The sequence below is a fragment of the Crinia signifera genome, chromosome 9 (assembly GCF_055691185.1).
Source record: "Crinia signifera chromosome 9, ASM5569118v1, whole genome shotgun sequence".
NCBI classification, from domain to species: Eukaryota; Metazoa; Chordata; class Amphibia; order Anura; family Myobatrachidae; genus Crinia; species Crinia signifera.
The window spans coordinates 10,300,030-10,322,239 of NC_139225.1; the positions used below are offsets into that span (position 1 = coordinate 10,300,030).

At 48.1% G+C, this 22,210-nt stretch overlaps 1 protein-coding gene and 3 non-coding genes across 6 annotated transcripts; all 4 read right to left on the reverse strand.

Moving 5' to 3' along the window:
• Positions 1 to 1,769: 1,769 nt before the first annotated feature.
• DKC1 (dyskerin pseudouridine synthase 1) lies at positions 1,770 to 21,106 on the reverse strand. Of its 3 annotated transcripts, none has more exons than XM_083161028.1 (19): positions 20,988 to 21,106; positions 20,670 to 20,716; positions 18,559 to 18,645; positions 17,967 to 18,058; positions 17,056 to 17,240; positions 16,198 to 16,262; positions 15,710 to 15,836; positions 15,338 to 15,468; positions 14,979 to 15,122; positions 14,777 to 14,897; positions 14,344 to 14,462; positions 14,015 to 14,118; positions 13,855 to 13,897; positions 13,590 to 13,655; positions 12,719 to 12,787; positions 11,322 to 11,390; positions 9,249 to 9,293; positions 8,948 to 9,052; positions 1,770 to 2,054 (listed from the first exon to the last, which is right to left on the reverse strand). In XM_083161028.1, the coding sequence occupies exons 1-19, from the start codon at positions 21,001 to 21,003 to the stop codon at positions 2,010 to 2,012; spliced, it is 1,680 nt and encodes a 559-aa protein (XP_083017154.1). In that variant the 5' UTR covers positions 21,004 to 21,106; the 3' UTR covers positions 1,770 to 2,009. The 3 variants fall into 3 exon arrangements, with proteins under 3 accessions (XP_083017154.1, XP_083017153.1, XP_083017155.1); XM_083161027.1 differs by having other exon boundaries at positions 1,770 to 2,057; positions 20,988 to 21,105; XM_083161029.1 differs by lacking the exons at positions 1,770 to 2,054; positions 8,948 to 9,052; positions 9,249 to 9,293; ... (2 more) ...; positions 13,590 to 13,655; positions 13,855 to 13,897 and having other exon boundaries at positions 14,011 to 14,118; positions 20,988 to 21,105.
• Positions 14,215 to 14,289, reverse strand: LOC146040019 (small nucleolar RNA SNORD83). The gene has a single exon (XR_014463192.1). It is a non-coding gene; the product is annotated as a small nucleolar RNA SNORD83 (small nucleolar RNA).
• Positions 15,548 to 15,618, reverse strand: LOC146040021 (small nucleolar RNA SNORD83). Its single transcript, XR_014463193.1, has one exon. It is a non-coding gene; the product is annotated as a small nucleolar RNA SNORD83 (small nucleolar RNA).
• Positions 16,640 to 16,750, reverse strand: LOC146040028 (small nucleolar RNA U6-53/MBII-28). Its single transcript, XR_014463200.1, has one exon. It is a non-coding gene; the product is annotated as a small nucleolar RNA U6-53/MBII-28 (small nucleolar RNA).
• Positions 21,107 to 22,210: the final 1,104 nt, after the last annotated feature.

A 22,210-nucleotide genomic window follows, 5' to 3' on the forward strand; every position in this document is an offset into this window, starting at 1 on the left:
CCAGAAGTGCCTCCAAGGTAAGCTCCCATAAGCCGTGCAAGCTGATGCCTCCAGCGTCTGATTAGCAACTGTCTAACTTGTGTTCTACATCCACAGCAAACAGTTACATGGAGAGCAAGTGTGAGCACGAGTTCCAAGCAATGCGGATCTGCTGTTCTAAGCTGGTAAACCAGGCCTCTATCTGCTGCTCTGGCTTCAACGAGCAGCAAGGAACGATGGAAGAACCTAAACAAAAACTGTCCAGCTAGCACCGGAACCTGCAGAATGCGACCGTGATCTATATAGAAGACTCCAAACATTTCCAGCAGGGAGGGGTTATCTGTAGAGTCAAACAAGGGAACGCTTCACACGTTGTAAATGTTATTATGCATTTATGTAATGTATTTATGAAAATGAGTCACTAAAATAAAGTTTTATTTATGATCTACCAATCTCCAACTATATATTTTTACTAACTAGACTACCTCTGGCATGTTTTAGAGCAGGGGTGGCCAAACCGGTCCTCGAGATCTACCAACGGTCCACGTTTTCCAGGTTACCTAGCTGCTGTCACAATTACTGTCATATATATATATATATATATATATAAAATGGTGGGAATAGAACCCATGACCTCAGCGCTGTGAGGCAGTAATGTAACCATTACACCATCCGTACTGCCCCGTATATATAACACATGGTGGGGATAGAACCCATGACCTGAGCGCTGTGAGGCAGTAATGTAACCATTACACCATCCGTACTGCCCTGTATATATAACACATGGTGGGAATAGAACCCATGACCTCAGTGCTGTGAGGCAGTAATGCTAACCATTACACCAGCCGTACTGCCCTGTATATATAACAAATGGTGGGGATAGAACCCATGACCTCAGCGCTGTGAGGCAGTAATGGTTAGCATTACACCATCCGTGCTGCCCTGTTTAGGCATATAATGCATTAAGCAGATTCTGCCATAAGCACTGCAGCCTCCAGGGAATCAGAAAGCTGTTGCAGCCCAGAAATAATCTGCAAGGCAGCACCAATATTGCAGCATGGAAGACGTCTGGGATTACCACTGTCTGAAGGGGTTTAAACATACACATTTAAGACCCATACACACTGGGTGACTTTGGGCTTAAAGCCGCTCGAAACACCAAGTTTGAGCGACTGTCAGCTTAAAGCAGCCCAGTGTGTATGGCCCAAGCGAGGAGAGCTCCAACATAATCGCCGGGAAAGCTGCTCATCTGCTCTTATTACCAGCAGAGGAGCGACATTAATGACTGCTTTGCATAGCACAAAGCAGTCTGCCCCCCACTGACGACAGGGGGAAAGCCGCAGTGTGTATGCACACCTCTTAATAACAGGAGTCATCGCTGGGCATAATCATCCAGAGTGTATGGACCTTAAGTCTATTTAGTAGGGAGCTGGTGAAGTTAAAGGTTTCTATCGGAAGGCATAAGGTTTTATTTGGTTAGGTTTCATTGACTCCACTGTTGTGTAGGCCAGGAAAACAGCTCCCAGAGGCAGTGTAGTAACTTGCCTCTGTGGACGGAGAGCTCTGAAGAGGCACCTACATGTATAGCAGCACCGGCGTGGTTCACAGCAGGAGCCAACTGCAACCACTGCTATTACAATGGAGCTCTGCTGCAGTTAACTGGCTTCACCACAACAAGAGCCCTTCCAAACCGATCAGCTTTGGTTACTGAAATTACTGTCACACGGGTTCCTCCATACATCCAACACAAATAATGAGGGGGAAGAACATTAAAACCCGCAAAGCCAAGATACTGTTTATATACAGTTTATTGACAAAAATAGATCACACTAATTCAAGTTGTTTACAAAAATGTATCCAAGGAACATTCAATACCTAGTACATCGAGGCATCTATGAATTTCATGGTATGACGGAGTTAAAAAAAAAAAAATTTGTACAATCCTTAAAACAGGATAACTTTCTTGAAGGCCTTCCTAACAGTGCCAGGTCGCACATTCCAGCACTGTACTGAAGACCGAGGTGGTGGAGTTATTCGGACGGTTCTCGGTGTTTTTTCTTCTTAAGTTTTTTCGTCTGCTGTGGATAAGTACAAACAAGTTAGGAGACGTTCCCGATTTACACTCTTTAGCATCAACGTCTGATACCGCTGTATGTCAAAAAGGTGCACTATGTAGGGGCACAGTTAATGTAGACATTAAAATAGAGTGGTAAAATAATACTATAGATTGTGGGAGAGTTCTAGCCTTAGAGGGGAACGGGAAGACAGCATCAACTCCACTAATATTTCATGGCAGTTAGGCTGGTATTCTGTCCACCCCAAACCTTCATGCAGTTCAAGACAAAGTGGCCACTACTGAGGTGGTAAAGAATTTTTACTAAGAGCCAAATCGGCATATGGTACTTCCTCATCTTTGCAGCCACCGTTTATGCCAGTTACGTTAGCCACTTCCAGAATAGCATTGGCATCCCCTTGCGGGCTTGGCTGCTCGCTCCGCTCACCACAACTTTACTAAAGATAATAGATGGGGGTGTGGACACAGGAGGGTGGCGCGCAAAGATCCTACATAAATTCTGTAGCATAAGCGGTGGCTGCAAAGATGAGGAAGTACCATAACTTCTAGTAATGAGAAACAGATTAAATATTCTGGAAAAAGCTAGCCAGGAAGATTGTAACTGGAATGCATTATGCCTCTTCCGGTGGGGAGCCGTGAATCACCGCAAATGCTGGGTGTCCCCACTGGGGCACTTGAGATCCCTGTGCACAATTAAAATAAAGACACCTCCCAATTGTATTTTTATTTTTTTTTAAATGTACCCACCACTGTAGGGGTCAAACAAGCTTCTACATAGTGGTCTCAGTTTCCAGCCTGCAAGAGTAGCCAAAAGCCACCTGAACCCAACCACCGATTGTACTTTGATATTAGAGGTTTAAAGTTACACATGAATCCAACTGACAGGTCAAGTAGGTTAATACTTAGGAATCTACATTTTTGGATATCAGAAAAGGGGATTTTTGGTTCTTACCTGTAAAATCCTTTTTTCAGAGGCCAAGGTGGATGCTGGGGTATGGGTATTCCGGGCTGGAGGTCCGGGCACCAAGGAGTACAAACTTCTTGTGGCTAGTGCAGCCCCAGGCTCCGCCCCCCTAATACCCCTTCCTGTCCTCAGAGACCAGTTTTTTAACTTTAACAAGCCGAGGAACAGGTATAGGAGAGGGGAACCATTCAACTTTTGAACATTCAAAAACCAGAACACTAAAATGTGAACTATAACTATAACTGCAAGATTTGGAGCGGTAGGGCGGGCGCCCAGCATCCACCTTGGCCTCTGAAAAAAGGATTTTACAGGTAAGAACCAAAAATCCCCTTTTTTCTTACGGCCAGTGGTGGATGCTGGGGTATGGGACGTCCTAAAGCTGTGTCCCTAAGGGTGGGACCGCTCCTGAGCTGCACTGAGGGCACCCCTGCCAAAGGCCGCATCGGCCGAGGCAAAGGTGTCGAATCGATAGAATTTAATGAACGTATGAGCCGAAGACCACGTGGCTGCCCTGCAGATGCTCTCCGCCGAGACCCCTGCCCTCAGGGCCCACGATGCCCCCACAGACCGGGTGGAGTGCGCCCTTATCGAATGCGGTACTGGTCGTCCCGCCAACAAGTACGCTTGCCTTATGGTCGACCTTAGCCACCTAGCCAATGTGCATTTTGAAGCAGGCCAACCCAGCTTCCGGGCATCAAAGAGGACAAAGAGAGAATCAGATTTTCTTATCTGTTCAGTTCTGGTCACATAAATCTTTAGGGCTCGAACAACATCCAAAGAGACATCGTTATCCCGCGATTCTGTGGTTGTTTTATACACTGGTACTACTATTTCCTGATTTATATGAAATCGGGATACAACCTTTGGGAGGTAGTCCAGTCTAGTTCTAAGAACTGCTCTATCTTCATGAAAGATGAGCAATGGGACCTTACAAGAGAGGGCCCCTAAATCCGACACTCTGCGCGCTGACGCAATGGCTAGTAAGAAAACAGTCTTCAGAGTGAGCCATGAAAGAGAAACCGATTCCAAGGGTTCGAATGGGGCCTTCATCAAACTCTTCAGCACCAAGGTAAGGTCCCATGGGTTTGCCGGTGGACGTATGGGAGGTTGTAGGTGAAGAGCTCCCTGTAGAAAGGTATGGATCGTAGATGACGTAGCGATCTTCCTCTGGAAAAGGACAGAGAGAGCCGACACTTGAACTTTCAAGGATGAATGGCTCAATCCCATGTCCAAGCCTGCTTGTAGAAATCCTAAGACCCTATCCAACCTGTATATCCTTGGGTTGAACCTCCTGGGCTCACACCAGAGAAAATACCTTTGCCAGACTCTGTGGTACACCCTAGCTGACGATGGTTTTCTTGCCGCCAGCAGGGTCTTGACCACTGTAGGGGGAAATCCTCTTCTGCTTAGGATCGACTCTTCAATAGCCACCCCGTCAAAGCCAGCCTGGCTAAGTCGGGGTGTAGACACGGTCCTTGTGACAGGAGGTCTGGCCGGAGGGGCAATGGAACCGGTGGTGCCATGGCCATCTGTAACAGGTCTGGGTACCATGATCGTCTCGGCCAATTCGGGGCCACTAGGATCATGGTCACCCTCTCTCTCTTGAGGCGTCGAAGTAGCCGGGAGATTAAAGGGATTGGTGGAAATGCAAATACCTTTTGAAAAGGCCAGGGGGCCGATAGTGCGTCTACCAGACACGCCTGTGGGTCCCTTGTCCTGGCTCCGTACCGGGGGAGTTTTTTGTTGTGTTTTGAGGCCATAAGGTCGACCTGTGGCATTCCCCACTGACCTGTCAGGATTGTGAACACTTCTGGATGGAGGGACCATTCCCCTGAGTGGATCGTCTGCCGACTCAGGAAGTCCGCCTCCCAGTTCAACACTCCTGGAATGTATACTGCCGACAGGGTGAGTAGGAATTTCTCTGCCCATATGAGGATCTGGGTCACTTCCCGCATGGCCGCTCGGCTCCGGGTCCCCCCCTGATGGTTCACATATGCGACTGCCGTCGCGTTGTCTGATTGTATTCTGACTGGTTTTCCGTGAAGAAGGGTTCCTGACTGCTCGAACGTCCGGGAGATGGCCCTTAGTTCCAGCACATTTATTTGTAGCTTTGTTTCCTTTTGAGACCAGAGGCCCTGGAATGACTGATCTAGGGTTACAGCCCCCCAGCCTACCAGACTGGCATCCGTTGTCACAATGATGTAATTGTGGTTTGCAAAGGACTTTCCCTTTTTCAGATTGTCTGACAGCAGCCACCACTGTAGGGACTGTCTGACCATGTTTGATATGATGAGGAACTGTCTTTTCAAATCCGCGTGTGATCGGTTCCAGCGAGACAACAAGGCCAGCTGGAGTGTTCGGGAGTGGAACTGGCCGAATTCCAGCATTGGAAACGTGGATACCAGTTTCCCCATTAGTGTCATACAGAGATGAACTGACACCCTGCTTTGCGACAGAAAAACCTGGACTTGTGAGTGAATGTCCTGTATCTTCTTCTTGGGAAGAAACACTCTCTGGGTCTCTGTATCTATTAGTGCCCCCAGATGAACCATGGTGGATGAGGGAGTCAAGCTGGACTTCTTCCAGTTGATTATCCACCCGTGAGATTGGAGCATGTCCAGCGTCATCTGGAGGTGGGCCTGAATCTCCTCCTGTGACTGCGCTACTATCAGTAAATCGTCCAGGTACGGAAGAATTCGAATGCCTAGGAGGTGCAGGCGAGCCGCCATCACCGCCATGACTTTCGTAAACACCCGGGGGGCTGTTGAGAGTCCGAACGGGAGCGCACGAAATTGAAAATGGCGATCCAGTATCGCGAATCTGAGGAATCTCTGATGCTCCTGCTTGATTGGAATATGCAGATAAGCATCTTGTATGTCCAGAGAGGTCATCAGGTCTCCTGGTTCTAGAGTGCTTAGAATGGAGCTTAAAGATTCCATCCTGAATTTTGGGACCCTCAGGAACGTGTTGAGTTTCTTGAGATTCAAAATCGGGCGGAAGGACCCGTCTGGTTTGCTGACCAGGAACAGGTTTGAATAGAAACCCGTCCCCCTTTGGGAGTGTGGAACCGGTATAATCACCTTCTGTTCCAACAGAGTTGAGACTGCAGTCTCGAGGGCTCTTGCCTTGAGCGGGTCCTGTGGCAGGCCCGTTGTAAAGAATTGTGTTGGGGGTCTGGAGCAAAAGGTCAGAGCATACCCTTGCAATACTAGATCCAACACCCAGGAGTCCGATGTGGAACCTGACCAGGTCTCCGCAAACTCCAGAAGGCGACCCCCCACCCATGGCACTTTCTTGGTGTGCCCGGCGTCAGGCCGCTGGCTTTTCCGCCTGTTTTGGGGCCTGGCGACGAGCTGCCCAACCCTGCTTGGGCTTGGACTTCTGCGTCTTTTGTGAGGGCTGTTGAGCCCTAGTTGGCCAGGATCCTGTATACTGTGATCTGCCCCTGGAGGGACGAAAAAACCGAAAAGCCTGTTGCCTAGGTTTTGCAGTTCCTGTGGGCAGAAAAGCCGACTTTGAGGCTGCAATGGAAGTGACAATCTTGTCCAATTCCGATCCAAAGAGGATGCCCCCCGTAAAAGGTAGTGCCTCCAAGGCCTTCTTTGAATCATTATCGGCCTTCCAAGATCTGAGCCAGAGGGCTCTGCGTGCGGCCACCGATACTGCCGAAATTTTTGATGCAAAAATTCCTGCATCCAACACTCCCTCACTTAGGTAGGAACTAGCCTCTCTAATATTGTCCACAAAAGACATCAACTCAGATCTTTTAGTCCCTGACTGCAGGCCCTCCAAGAGCGCATCTGCCCAGTGTGCTATAGCTCTGGTTGTCCAGGCTGCCGAATAGCTAGGCCTAACTGCAGCCCCTGCGTTAACATATATGGACTTGAGGAACTGATCCAGCTTTTTATCTACTGGATCTTTTAAGGATGTTACATCAGGTATGGGCAGGGCCGTTGCCTTAATTAGCCTGGTAACGTGGGCGTCCACCTGAGGGGGTTCGTCCCATTTCTTGTGGCTGTCTGGGAGAGGATAAAAGGAAGAAATCCGCTTGGACACCAGGAATTTCCTGTTAGGATGTTTCCAGGCCTCTTCAAACAGGTCATCCAACTGCTTTGATTTAGGGAAAAAGGCACTATCCTTCTTTTTGCGTTTGAACACTGGTTCAGTATCTATCCCCTCTGCAGCGGCCTGAGTATCCGGCTCCTTAATGTTAAAGGTGAGCCGTATCAATTTAATTAGACTATCCACTCTGGATTGAGACATGTGATCCTCAGTATCAGCGTCCACATCATCCACTAAATCAATGGCGCCCCCATCTTGGTCGTCCCCAGTTCCATCGGCATCATCATCTGTGTCCTGTGGGAGAGGCTGAGTTGCCTCACGTCTGGACGGTCTATTTGAACTAGACCCTGTCAGGACATTTTGTAGTGAGGATGAAACCTGCACCAAACCCTGGACTGACTGAGATAGACCTGCTACCCATGCTGGTTCTTGCTGGGGCTGGGCTTGGGGTGCCGGTACGGCAGCGGGGTTACGTGACGCTGCCAGCTGGGAAGCTAATTCCCTCATCGCAGAGGACAGGTCTGCCGCCCAGTCCGGTCTGCAGGGAACATCCGCATTGGGTTGCGAACTAGGCCCCGGCTGAGAGCAACGGTCACAGAGGCCTGCGTGGTTCTGCTCTGCACTAGCAAAATTTTCTTTGCACACTGTGCAAGTATATGCATGCAACGCTGGAGCGGGACCAGGCCTACGGGATTTCCCCTTTGCTGACATGATATGTGTATGTATCGCAGTAAATTAGTAACCTTAGTTAACTAAACACCAGCGCTATTGTATGTGGAATTGTCAGTCACTATATAAACGAATAAGTGACCTAATACTGCACTCTCTGGCACTTCTACAGAGAGAGATGTGGTATATGAATACTCACATTAACATAACAAACTGTGAAAAATAACAAAGACAGAAAAAAACACTGCAGTATACAACTCCTCACACAACCCATACACACAGGATTCGGCACTTTGTTTCCTGCACCTACACCATAAAAGTGAGGTGAGGATAATACAACCTGTCACTGATAACAGTGGAGGCAAAGGGGGGCGATTTCTTTAGCTCCTCTCCGTTTAGCAGGCAGGTAGCAAGTAAGCTAAAATGGCCCCCGCTGTGACACAGGTGGGAGGAGAGGAGCGCTCGCGGCGGGAACCCAGGACAGGCTATTGCCGCGAGCAGGGGGGCGGAGTTTTCTTATACTCCGTCCCCTCCTGGAACCACCAGCGTAACTCTCTAAACGGCGCCTCCTGAGAGAGATATGCTTACGCAAAAAACCATGGTGGTCTAGCGGTTACTCAGCATGAGCTGAGTACTGCTGCCAGGCCTCCGGCGGCGCCCCTCCGCCGGCGGTGTGAGCCGCGACTCCGGCTCCCTCACAAGTGAGAAGCCGCTTACCTGCGCTTCTCCCGGCTGCAGCTCCCTCCAGTGCCTGAGGTGTCTGGTGTGAGCGGCCGACAGGTCCGTCCACCAGACGCCGGGAGAAGCTCTGCCGTCAGCCGCAGCAGCGCTGCGCTGCCGGCTGTGTAAAAATAAAACACACAGCAATAAAAAAAAAAAAAAAAAAACTGAAGTAAATTAGGGCTAAAAATGCCCTCTCCTTAGCGAGGTGCCTGTTCCTCAGAGCACCAAGGAAAAAAACTGGTCTCTGAGGACAGGAAGGGGTATTAGGGGGGCGGAGCCTGGGGCTGCACTAGCCACAAGAAGTTTGTACTCCTTGGTGCCCGGACCTCCAGCCCGGAATACCCATACCCCAGCATCCACCACTGGCCGTAAGAAAAAGGATGCTTTTGAAGTCTACCAATTAAAATACGAAACACTGAAAGGTTCCTATGGCCATAATGCACACATTACATTGTCCCAGGACTTAGTGCACACACCTTCGGAGAGTCTGTCAGTGACGGGTCTACTTCCACCTGAGATTTCCGTTTTTTCTTAATTTTACTTGAGGCACCTTCAGCATCACTCCCACTTTCCTGTTCGCTCTGGGGGAGGAACACAAAAATAAAACAAAAGTTGTATTTGTGCTAGAAATAGACAACCAATAAATGCTGCATACATTTCAGGTTAAATCTTGCAAAGCAATACTTCCCTTTTATACAGTATATAGCAAACATCTTAATGCAATAGATTGCAAGCTCTTCAGTTTTACAGAACAACTCTAATGTTTAACCAATTTACCTTGACAACTTCTGCAGCTTCGCCATCACTCTCCGCCTTCTTCTTCTAAGAGGGGAGAAGAATATATTACAAGAAGTAGCGAGAAAGATATCAGTCTAACAGATACTGCAGGAGTCAGTGCTACTACATGTGTACATTTTAGCTAGCGATCAGTTGACTAAGTGGATTAAGGTTACTCTAATAATTTAAGTAATCTTACAATAGTGTTAACGCCCAATATTCAATAAGAATCATTCCAGATTTACAAACAATCCAAAAGGATTGAACATATTAAAACATTTGTTAAAATACGATGTCAAGATGTTTGTAATCACAGATGTTCCATAACCAGTTTCGTCACAAGAGACTTGAGACTTATCGAGATTCACTCCAGCCACAAGGAGTCGGAATTTTGATTGTATAGTTAAAAATAAAGGTTTTAAAAGGTTTAATCCATTGAACTCTGATTGTAAATATGGAATGATTCCTATAGACGTCTATCATAGTTAAGTTCTACACGCATAACCCTTAGAGGCACTTCTGTATTATATAGCTTCCCCTCTGGACTTGTAACTTGGTGGGACTGCTATGCTGTTACTGGTGCCTGTCCTTATGTTTCCCCCCTATATCCCTATAGATTGTAAGCTTGCAGCAGGGCCCTCCTACCTCCAAGTCTGTCTGTTGTTACCCAGTTTGTTTTATCACTGTCTACTATTGTAAAGCGCAACGGAATCTGCTGCACTATATAAGACGCTGTAACGGAATCTGCTGCGCTATACAAGACACTGTAACGGAATCTGCAGCGCTATACAAGACGCTGTAACGGAATCTGCTGCGCTATACAAGACGCTGTAACGGAACCTGCTGCGCTATACAAGACACTGTAACGGAATCTGCTGCGCTATACAAGACACTGTAACGGAATCTGCTGCGCTATACAAGACGCTGTAACGGAATCTGCTGCGCTATACAAGACGCTGTAACGGAATCTGCTGCGCTATACAAGACGCAGTAACGGAATCTGCTGCGCTATACAAGACGCTGTAACGGAATCTGCTGCGCTATACAAGACGCTGTAACGGAATCTGCTGCGCTATACAAGACGCTGTAACGGAATCTGCTGCGCTATACAAGACGCTGTAACGGAATCTGCTGCGCTATACAAGACGCTGTAACGGAATCTGCTGCGCTATACAAGACGCTGTAACGGAATCTGCTGCGCTATACAAGACGCTGTAACGGAATCTGCTGCGCTATACAAGACGCTGTAACGGAATCTGCTGCGCTATACAAGACGCTGTAACGGAATCTGCTGCGCTATACAAGACGCTGTAACGGAATCTGCTGCGCTATACAAGACGCTGTAACGGAATCTGCTGCGCTATACAAGACGCTGTAACGGAATCTGCTGCGCTATACAAGACGCTGTAACGGAATCTGCTGCGCTATACAAGACGCTGTAACGGAATCTGCTGCGCTATACAAGACGCTGTAACGGAATCTGCTGCGCTATACAAGACGCTGTAACGGAATCTGCTGCGCTATACAAGACGCTGTAACGGAATCTGCTGCGCTATACAAGACGCTGTAACGGAATCTGCTGCGCTATACAAGACGCTGTAACGGAATCTGCTGCGCTATACAAGACGCTGTAACGGAATCTGCTGCGCTATACAAGACGCTGTAACGGAATCTGCTGCGCTATACAAGACGCTGTAACGGAATCTGCTGCGCTATACAAGACCCTGGAACGGAATCTGCTGCGCTATATAAGACGCTGTAACGGAATCTGCTGCGCTATATAAGACCCTGGAACGGAATCTGCTGCGCTATATAAGACCCTGGAACGGAATCTGCTGCGCTATATAAGACACTAAATAAATATTGGGCGGTTAGCACTATTGTAATTGGTGTTGTAAGTTCTTACAAGTAGGGAACTTTGTTAACAGCGACCCATTGTCAAAATATTTTTTCTCAATACACAGTGCAATTTTAGAGATTGTTCTCCATATCTATATATTCTTTCTTCCTCCACTTTAGTGTCCAGTTTACCACTTTAATACATGTAGTACAGGACACCACAAAGCTTCTTACTTTTTTCTTTTTGCTGGAGGTTACTGGTGTGGCCACATCACTATTTTCCGCATCACTTTCATGTTTTCTCTGCAAATAAAAGCTGTGTTATACATGGCAATATACACAGAGAGTGGGGAGTGTAGGCTGCACCTAGACAGAGGAAATATGCTGAATCCCTGATTAGGAGTAGCCAGTTATATTGCAGGGCGACTCCCCCATAATACCACCAATAGGCAAGAGGGGGATAACTGCCTGCGTGATTGTGGGGAGGGAGAAACACCTAGTTTTACATTTCTCATCTGGGGGCAGATTTATTAAGCTCGGTGAAGTGATAAAGTGTCTGGTTTTTATCACCGGCCAATCAGCTCCTACCTGTGAAGTTACAGGCTTTTTGTTTAAAAATATGACCGGTAGGAGCTGATTGGCCGGTGATAAAAACCACCACCGAGCTTAAAAAAAAAAATCTACCCCCCTGGTTACTTATCAGACATAACCTCGGTATGACCAAGGTAATGCTGGGTTTAGCTTAAGTAAAATTTAGGCAAAACTATCTCCTGCCTGTGAAATCCAGCACTCATTTCTAATTCGGTTTAAGGCTGCAGGAATACTTTCCCCTTGGAACTTCTCTAGCGTAGCTTCTTTTTTGTCCCCATCTGCACTGAAGTAATGACTACATGTATTGGGTTGCTGGGTTTTCTGAGGACTGCCTTTTGCAGTCCAACATCCTGTGGTGTACAAATTACTAAGCACTACCCTTACAATTGTCTTAGTCGGAAAAGGAAAAAAGGTGGACACCATATGCACAGGACGCTCGGTGAAGCCTTTAGAACTGGTTTTAGTAGAGAGCAGACAGCCAGATGCAGGTACTCTAGATGTTCCCCTGCACTGCTGTGATGGGAACCACAAGTAAGGACATTGCTGAACTGAGTCTCTAACCCGCCCTAATTGGCCACCTCAACAGCACCCAATGACATGGCTTGGTTTCAGACATGGCCAATTCTCTAATGAAGGACACCATGCACATATGGCCATCAGCTTTTCTAGATTGCTTCCACAGACTCCGTAAAAGCCTGTCCTAACAAATAGTAGTATCTGGATTCCACAAGACATCTAGGAATGAAGGAACTCTGGCGCAGGCTAGCAGCCATGAACTCACATCTTGCTGTGGATTAAGCCCGATTGAAGATGTGGCATCATGCAGACGGCTGAACCGTCATGGCTGCCTACAGCTAAACGAGAACCACTTTAATGCGGTTCCCAAGACTGCTCTCCAAGACACCATCTTCAAACCATGCTAACCAGACCAAAGATCCACACTCCCATCAGGAGAATTGGTTTGCCAATGGGTACACACAAACCACTACTTTCCCTTTCATGCACACCGTACTAGACAGCACCCAGAAAGTAATGCTTACCTTTTTCTTTTTGCCCGAGGTTACCGGAGTGGCCACCTCACTAGTTTCTTCATCACTTGCATTTTTCTTCTGCACAAATAAGAAAGGTAAAATTAGGTTTGTACCACAGCCATATATAGAGCACAATGGGCGATGTCAGCTGTACCCGGGCAGAGGTCGCATTCAGGAATCTCTGCTAAGGAGTAGCTGGTTTATATTGCAGGGCGACTCCCCCATGATACCACGAGTGGGCAAGAGGGGGATAACTGCCTGCGTGATGGAGCAGCGTATCTTGTAATATATGCAATTCTCATTTGGTATGTTCTCTCGGGATGCAGTCACTTTTCCGGCGGTAGGAAATCCCGACACTTTGTTCCTCTGGGTGTCCACGACACCCATTGAGGGAGAATAGATCAGATTAGGGGGTGGGTGGGGGTGTATTCTGACCGCCGGGATTGCATACCAATTCCGTTCTCCCATATAAAAACAACCTCTTTAATAGATTGGGGTGTATTCAATGCAGCCGGCGAGGGGGTTTAACGGTGTTGTGGGATCACCGAAGACAAGAGATACTCGCCGTTTAACCCCCGTGCTGGCCGCTCACCCTATTCAACATTCCCTCACTAGCTTTTTGGAGTGAAGGGGAAACAGCATACGCCGCTGCTAAGTGAGGTTCGCGGCTAATGCTTGGAGCCCGCTACATTTAGCCGCGAGCGTTGATGTTTTAGTGGCCGCACACGCCGTTTCCCATTCACTCCAAAGAGCTAGCGAGGGGGAAACTGCATATACAGGGGACCAGTTGAATACTGACCGTGTCAGCAGTCAGCACTGCTCACCCTCTACATGGAATACTGCCTACTCAGTGCCAAGACCGGTACGGTGACGTGCTTACTTTCTTCTTTTTGCTGGAGGGCATTGGAGTTGCTACATCACCATCTTCTGCTTCTTCATCTTCTCTCTGCAGACAGAGATGTGTTATCATATAATGCATGCACCCAATGGGCAGTGTCAGCTTCACCTCGACAGAGGCGACCTTCTGAAGCTCTGCTGAGGTGTAGCTGGTTTATATTGCAGGACGACTCCCCCATAATACCATGGAGTGGGCAAGAGGGGGATAACTGCCTGCGGGGGGTGTAACATGAACATTGTATAAATACCTTTGGGGTTTTCATTGCAGGTGTCCAGGCTTTCTGAGATGCGCTGAAATAAGAAACCATATAATATGTAGATGGCTGAATTTTAGGTGAAAAGATTTACACTTCTGTCCACAGAGACAAAAGGCAGAGTCTAGGGACCACTGAGCCGGAAGCCATTTACCTGTAATCAACATATCCTTGGCTCCAGCTCTGTGGGGTGTTCTCATTGGGCTTCCCGTGCTTGTCAAGCATCCCCTTCTGAATCATCATCTTTTTCTGACTGGCCTAAAATGAAAACATAAAACACTCATTAGTCCGTTTGCCAAGTATAAACTCCCTGTATGCATTATACTACGCCGACTTCTCAGTCATGCGAGCGAGAGCCATCAGCTATTGGGTGATAGATGGAAGTCATCATTACTGACAGTTCATGACATCACAGGCACATCATGTGGCTCACTGACCGCGTTACACGGTATATGCCGGAACACGCCGATCTCAGAGGCTTACCTTAGGACCAAGGCCCCACTTGCGTGGATAGGTATCCCTCTCCATAATAACACGTTTAATCTTGGCCACAATGCCATGGTCACATGTAGATATTACAGCGGTTGTCATAAGAGCAGTAGCTGGAGGAAAAATAAAAATAAGTGTATAACTATGTGGGAACATCTGTCCGCAAGCACCACCGGCCCCTTTATCAGCGTGATCAGATAGTTTCTATCATCTTAAACACTTGGACGTCCTGCCACACCACACCTATATGCAGAGGATTTGCTGCAGAACACAGCAATCAAAGCAAATAGGTGCAACGGTGCCCTGAATTCTCAAAACGACAATGCAGGAATACAAGACGGCCGGCGGCTCAGAGAATGGATAAACTTTGTCATCACTTCACAAGGTAAAGAAACGGACATCAAGTGAAGCTAGGAAGGATACCAACCTATGCAGATGGCTTCCCCTTTGGTAGTTACCACCACAATATCCTGGTTTATTTCAATGCCATCCTCATATCTCAGAAGACCAGGCAGCATGATCTTTGCCCCGTAACATATAGCATTGACCTGTGTAAAGATAAACTGCAATAAGAGAAAGTAGGCTGTAACCACTTAACAGGCTCCAGAGTGTATGGGGGTTCAACTTACAGCACTGTCCTTCATGACCAGTCTTTTATGAGATACCAGAAGCTTTTCTAGTGGGAATATAACTCTACGGAGGTAGTTTTCATCTTTGTTGTTATCATATTGCCATTGAGCATCCAACACATCATGCATTGTGACAAGGTTATCCTACATTGGGGAAAAAAAATAAAAAAATTAAAGTCAGTACGATGCTCGGTACGAACCAGCCAAACGGATAGTAACTGTCATCTCTAGGCCAAGACAAAGAAAAGTTTGCCTTCCGGCCTGGGAGAATGTTGCTGTCCCAAAGCAAATTACCAGCTACAGGGAGATGCCGGCAGCTGAACTCAACGCTTTTGGGTGGGCTATAGCGAAATAACTACCTTCTCCCCCAAGACACCGGATCGGACTCTGCGGAGCTCCTGCATCTGTCCACCAACCCCAAGCAGCAGCCCGAGGTGGACGCATAGAGTGCGGATGTATGTACCAGCTTCACAGCTCACCCAAAATATACCTGGAGGGGGGAAAATAAAAATACTCAAACATCTGGTATGTAGGACTAGTGTACCCAGACTTCAACCAGTCTCAGTCAGAGCCATCAGTTATTGGGTGATAGATAGTGGTCATCATCACAGGTCGTGAAAGTCCAGTCACATCATATGGCTTAAAGGTGGTTTAATAAAAGCCCCTTACTTTCCACCGTTACAGAATCTTGCATTAGTGGAGTACTTTGAAACCCACCCAAAAACACTCACCCAGTCTACGCTCTGCGTCATATTCTATCAGTTTGCTCTCATAGATTGTTCTCACTCGCAGCTGTCTCTTCACAGCCGCTATAAGAGGAGGGCGTTGAAATAGTGCGCCAGTGAGCGTCTCTAGTCCCTGAGGACAAGGAAGAATAACGTTAATAGAGATTTACACAGATGATGTAATAAGCAGCTCAACGGAACCAAGAGATCAGTAAAGTTTGCATCTTCTTTACCACAAGCCAAGACCTCCTGCTCTTGAAAACACTGAGAGAAAGTAATCCTGCAAAACACAGGACGACCGGCCCAGTGTAGAGAGCACACAGGATTCCAGTACGGAAACCTGCATTTCAGAGATGGCCATAGGATCAGAGAATGGATAAACTGTGTCATCATGCATACTGGTGGTTCAGCTATAGTGAAAAGTAAAGTCCCAAGGAGGGGCGAAATATAGCTGAAATGCTAAATCAGGAGGGAAAACACAAAAGCACACATACCCGTGAGAGCTGCAATTCATTCTCCAGTGCATTGTGAAGTCTTACAATTCCAACATATTCTTTGCCTATAAAAAAAAATCACACGTGTTACAATATACAAAAGCCTGCCATAGGAATACATTGATTAAACTGAGTACATACATATGCTCATTACACAATATGCCACACACTAATGCCCATTACATATAATACCACATGCTGCAATTACATATTATGCCACATAGGTTCCACTTACATGCTCGTTGTGAATGGGGTTAACATGGTCTCCCAGGGGTAAATGCAAGGTGTACAGAGCTACGGGCAGGGGAGAGCAGATTTAAGATAACCGCCCCCCGCACTTACATAGTAGGGCTGAATAAAGGCTTGCGCCCATCTAGTTCAGCCTAGGAGTTTGATATGCGATATCAGAATCTAGAATTACACTCAATCAAGCGATGTTAGCTGGCCTCAGTGCTCACAAGTGAGAAGTTATTTCAACTCAGCCGCCCCCAGCACAGAGCCGAGATGGTCCTGGCTGTTGCGTCGGTATTAGCATGGCAACTCATCACTGGCCAAGCTACATGCTATTTAGCAGGCGCCCGCCCTCTCACCAACTGACACTGAGGGGGACGCCGGGCAGGAAGTAACACAGCAGGGCTGCAGGCGGGTAGCTGGAGCCGTGGCGACATCCCCGGCTTCCCGCTGCAGTGCTGAGGACACTCCACGACGTGGAGAGGGAGGGTCGCCAGAGTGTAAATTCTGGTCGCTATGGTGACCTGGTGCCCGGGGTTAGTCGAGACCGGCCCTAGAAAGTAAGTTTAATGTCTCTCCCACATAAGTAAATCACCCCGCAATAGGTGAACGTAAGTTTACACTGACCTGCACTCTGCTGGGATTTCACAAGCCGGGTAGCGCGGTCAATGCATACAATCAAACAACCGGTTACTTTTGGATCCAGAGTTCCACTGTGGCCAGTTTTCTCCACCCTCAGAATACGGCGAATCCACGCAACAACCTCATGCGAGGATGGGTTTGCTGGTTTGTCCAGGTTAATGAATCCTGTTCTAAATAGAAATTAAACCGGTCAAAACTACAGACGGTGAAGCGCAACACCTGGGGGACGGAACAGATGATAGATAGATCTATCTATCCTAAATGTTTGATTATTCCTAAAGTCCGCACCCAGACCAAAGTTCAGAAATACCCACTGAACTGAAGTAGGGATGGCCATAGACCATCGATGGTCAGGACGTAGTGCTTGATGTTTTGGGCATCGATAGGAGGGTCGATAGTTTAATGCCATCGATGGATGGCATTCGATGGCGATGCCCCCCCCCCGTTTACTGCACTGGTCCCAGTCTCCGTTTGCAACTTCTGCAGCCAGCGATGTTCATAAACTACACACTGAGGACGGTGGACCCTGCCCCCTCTGTCAGCCAATCACACTGGTCCACCCCCGTCCCAGTACCCCCACATTTCATTAGTGTGAACCCCCCCCCCCCCGGCAGTGCCCAGGCCGGGAGGTGAGCACAAGCGCAAAATAAACTTTAGCTAGATATCTAGTTAAGTTTCTACTACGCATGCCCGCACCTCCCGGCCGTTCTTTTCCGCATGCGCAGCTAAGCGATGGAGGGAACTATCGATGGCTATAAAACATTCTAAGGTTCCTGCTTTAAAAGCCATCAATGGGGAATGTGTCGATGGCCATCCCTAATCTGAAGCACCCACCTAAACAGTTATTTTAGATCACAATCGCACAAACCAGGTATTCCAGAGACATTAACACTTACTTAACATATTCAGTTATGTCCCTCTTCAAGGGATTGGAGCCAGATGGAATGGGGGTGTAGTGCGCCGTCCGAACATTCAGCTTATCAAAGTTCTAATGAAAGAAAAGCAAGAAGAGTTGGTCCACACACTGTACCAAAGGATTCATGACAATCTGATGAATGCACCACATCAAAGCTGATCCACAAAGCTAAGTCACTGAAGTTCCAACAGTCCTATGTAATAAGGTTCTAAAACAGGCATGTCCAACGTTGGCCCTCCAGATGTTGTGAAACTACACACCCAGCATGCTTTGCAATAGTTTTAGCATTCTTGAATAGCAAAATTGCGGCAAAGCATGCTGGGATCCTTAAACTGTTCTTAATACAGTGATAGGCAAACTGATATGCTTTCTGGCCAACCTACAGGACGCATATTACAGTAGGAAGTTCATATGTTAATAAATGAAAGATGTGCGTCATCGGTTTTTCAGACGTTTTAGAACAGGCATGTCCAACGTTGGCCCTCCAGGTGTTGTGAAACTACATTTATATTGTAGAACAAGCTTAAGGGCTAACTTGCATATGTTGACAATAGAACTACTTCTATACAGACCTTGAGCAACAGGGGCCACTGAGATGTATCCAATGTGGCAACTTTGGATTCTGGCTGAATGAGAAAGCTTCCTTCATGCTGAATGTCCTACAAAGAAAAGCCAACAATCCAGTTAGTAAGCACAGAGGATGCTGGGAAAATCCAACCACAGCCGTTACTACATTCTGCTGTATGTACACACACAATGGGCCCGATTCAGAGGTCTATTCAATGACAATGTTTTAAGCAGTGGAGTGTTTTTTGCCACACAAGTACTACAATGGTAGTCAAATAGGAATTATTCGCAAAGTGATTGTTCTGACCTTCCCACTTGGTCCCTTATACCCCTTTAACACCAGAAAATGCAGGGACTTACCCGGGAATATGGTCCCTGGATCATGCAGGGACATTCCAGGGTTGGCCCCTTTCACACCGGCCTAGTCCCTGCATCTTCTGGTGTGAGAGGGCAGGTGGCAGGATGAGTGGGATGATGCTGGCGGGGTGCCAGCCGGGGATTGGCTCAGGGTTGAACTATAAACAGTAGTCACCCGGCAGTTGGACACGAGTGACGTTACTGCTGGCAGCAGCTCAGCGCTCTCCACCAGCAGCTACAGGCCGGACCCCCCTGACCTCTCGCATTAGCACCACCCCCACACAGATGGGATCCCCCGGGTCCAGCACCCTGGCTGCTGCGGTCTCCACAAACTGACTTTGGTGAGTAGAATCCGGGTTGGTCTCTTTCACACCAGCCGGTAACCCAGGCTGGTCGCGGGAGCAACCCTACTAGCAAGTATTGAAATCCCGGCAAGTTTACCCAGGAACCTTTCAGACCAGCACTAGTCGTGGGTTGTTCCCGGGCCCATCGGGACTAGGCTGGTGTGAAAGGGGTATTACTGTCACATGTCACAGATTGTGATCACAATCATGTACGCAGCAAGAATGACTCCAGCATCTTACTCCCAGCAATCTCACTGCCTGACTAGGGATATAGATGATTGGACCCCCCCACAAATCAGGGAAATTGCACATGAATAAGAATCCCCTTTCAAAAATGGCCTGGATTGGTATTTTCAAACACGTTAAAAAATCGTGACCACCCAGATAGCAAAATAGGGACACTGCTCCAACAACACATTGCAGCTATATTGATCAATATGCTTCCAGTAGCTTACTCAAGAGTGGTGGTTGACACTTCCAATGGTACAATACAGCCGTGAAGTTTGCTTATTTCCACACAACTACCAAAGTCTGTTTTCAGCTACCCGGGACTATACTGAATATCCCCCTATATGGTAACACAAAGGTACAACAGCATTGATCTGTGCTCAGACGCACAAGACTGTCACGGCACAGCTTACAACCACCGCTCCAAGGTCTGTCCCCATATACTATGCAGGGTTGGTCTGAAGCAGCGGAGAGGAGATCAGATTACAGGGCTGGCACATCCCATCAGCATGTTACAACGCATGCTACACTTTACTACCCAGATTTGTATAGCGATTCTCCATGCAGCGAGGAGAAGCACATGTCCCACAGCACTGCCCAGGAATCACAGTGCAGTCCCACAGCACTGCCCAGGAATCACAGTGCAGCACTTACAGATAACGGCAGCGGCTGACTAGGCTCGTCCAAATTATCTTTTTTATATGATATAAGTTAAAAAAATAATAATCCTTTTAATAAGATTTTTTTTTTTTTCCAAATATAAGAATTTCTATTAACACCTACTGTAGATTTATTTTATGTTCAGATAGTGAACAGGATGCTGGGCAGCAGCAGGAAATGCTCTCACACTCACCCCTGCCCGGAGAGGGGAGCAGCACATGGTGCCGGGTGGCAGCACATGGAGGGTTGTAGGAGTGGGGCAGATCATCATGGGGGGGGGGGGGGGGGGGGGGGCGCAGAACGTGGGGGATATGGGGCGAGCAGCACATAAGGGGTATGCAGGAGGGGAATAGCACATGAGGGGTGTAGGAGTGGGGCAGATCATCATGGGGGATGTGGGGTGAGCAGCACATGAGGGGTATGGGTGTGTGCAGGGGGGGGGGGGGGAGCACATGGACAGAGAGCAGTATATATCGCGGCAGGCTGTAGAGAGAGGCAATACAGGAGAACTAGGGGCCATTACTCACCGCGATCTCCCCCAGGGTTTGACTCCGCCGCTTCTTCTTCTTAGAGCCTAGAAGCAATGAAAGGACGGGTCAGCAGCGCACAGGACACATGGCACAGGACGCATGGCGCTGCAGCAGCGCACAGGACGCATGGCACACGGCGCTGCAGCAGCGCACAGGACACATGGCGCGCTGCAGCATGGCACAGGCTTTCACAATGCAAAATTCCTAAAAGTTCCAAATATGCGAAGGCCGCACGCAATGTATATAATATACATCATAATACATATAGATATTGACGAGCAGAAGACACGTCACTGTCACCGGCCGCCCGCTCACCCTCTGCCTCCGCCATGTTCCTTCCCTCGCTCTCCACGCGGCGAATGAGGCGGTGCTGCTGGCGGGGCAGCCGGATATAGCACGTGGGAGGACTCGGATGTGGCGCCCGCCCCTTCCGGCGCCAGGATTCTGCCGCCGCTTGCGCTGTGCGCGCCCCGAGCCCTGTGCTGCTGTGCGGCCGCCATCTAGTGGTCGCCTCGTGTAAAGCCAGCTGTGCATGTTATTGAAATTTTAATACATAAAATAGGGGGAATCGGTACATCTGTCAGAATGAACTTAGGTCTACAGTTATTAGGTCGACCCCATTAGGTCGACTGGCTGGAAGGTCGACCTGATTTAAGGTCGACATGAGGCGAAGGTTGACATGACTTAAGGTCGAATTTGCATAAAGGTCGACATGAGGAAGGTCGACTGGTCATAAGGTCGACGGGTTTTTCACTGTTTTTTGATCCGAATGTCGTCACAGTCGACATGGACACAGTTGGCAATGAGAATCGGACCCTCGCATCGCTCGCTTCGCTCGCAATGCATCGGGCACGGTGGCTCGCTTCGCTCGCCACAGCTTTAATAACCTCCTCCACGCCCTAGTGGATGGTAGGGCATGAAATACCGCCTGTCGGCACATGTCGGCTCAAAAAACAGTGAAAAACCCCATGTCGACCTTATGACCAGTCGACCTTCCTCATGTCGACCTTTATGCAAATTCGACCTTAAGTCATGTCGACCTTGGCCCATGTCGACCTTAAGTCAGGTCGACCTTCCTGCCAGTCGACCTAGTGGGGTCGACCTAATGACTGTAGACCTAAGTTCATTCTAATAGATGACTGCTTCCCAAATAGGGATGGCTATCATCTGTGTCTACTATTGTAAAGCGCAACGGAATCTGCTGCGCTATATAAGAAACTGCAAATAAATAAATAAATCTGTGGATGGATTACATCGTTGCAATCATTGGTGGGTGAGCTATGCTACAGTATGTCACAAAATTTTCCGGTAAAAAACAACCAAAAATTCAATTGCTCTGACCTGGTTCTCCCCCTCGATGGTAAAAGTATTCAACATTGGTCTTAACCCCTTCAGTGGCGGGTCTTTTTTTTTTTTAGGGAGCACTCCCAACTGGGCAAGTTTTTTTGGGGAGCGCTAGGTAAACCCCCTCCCCACTGTGTTTCCCAGGGCCGGGAAGCGCCGCTGAGCACTCCATCAGCCGCTGCCCAGCCCTGCCC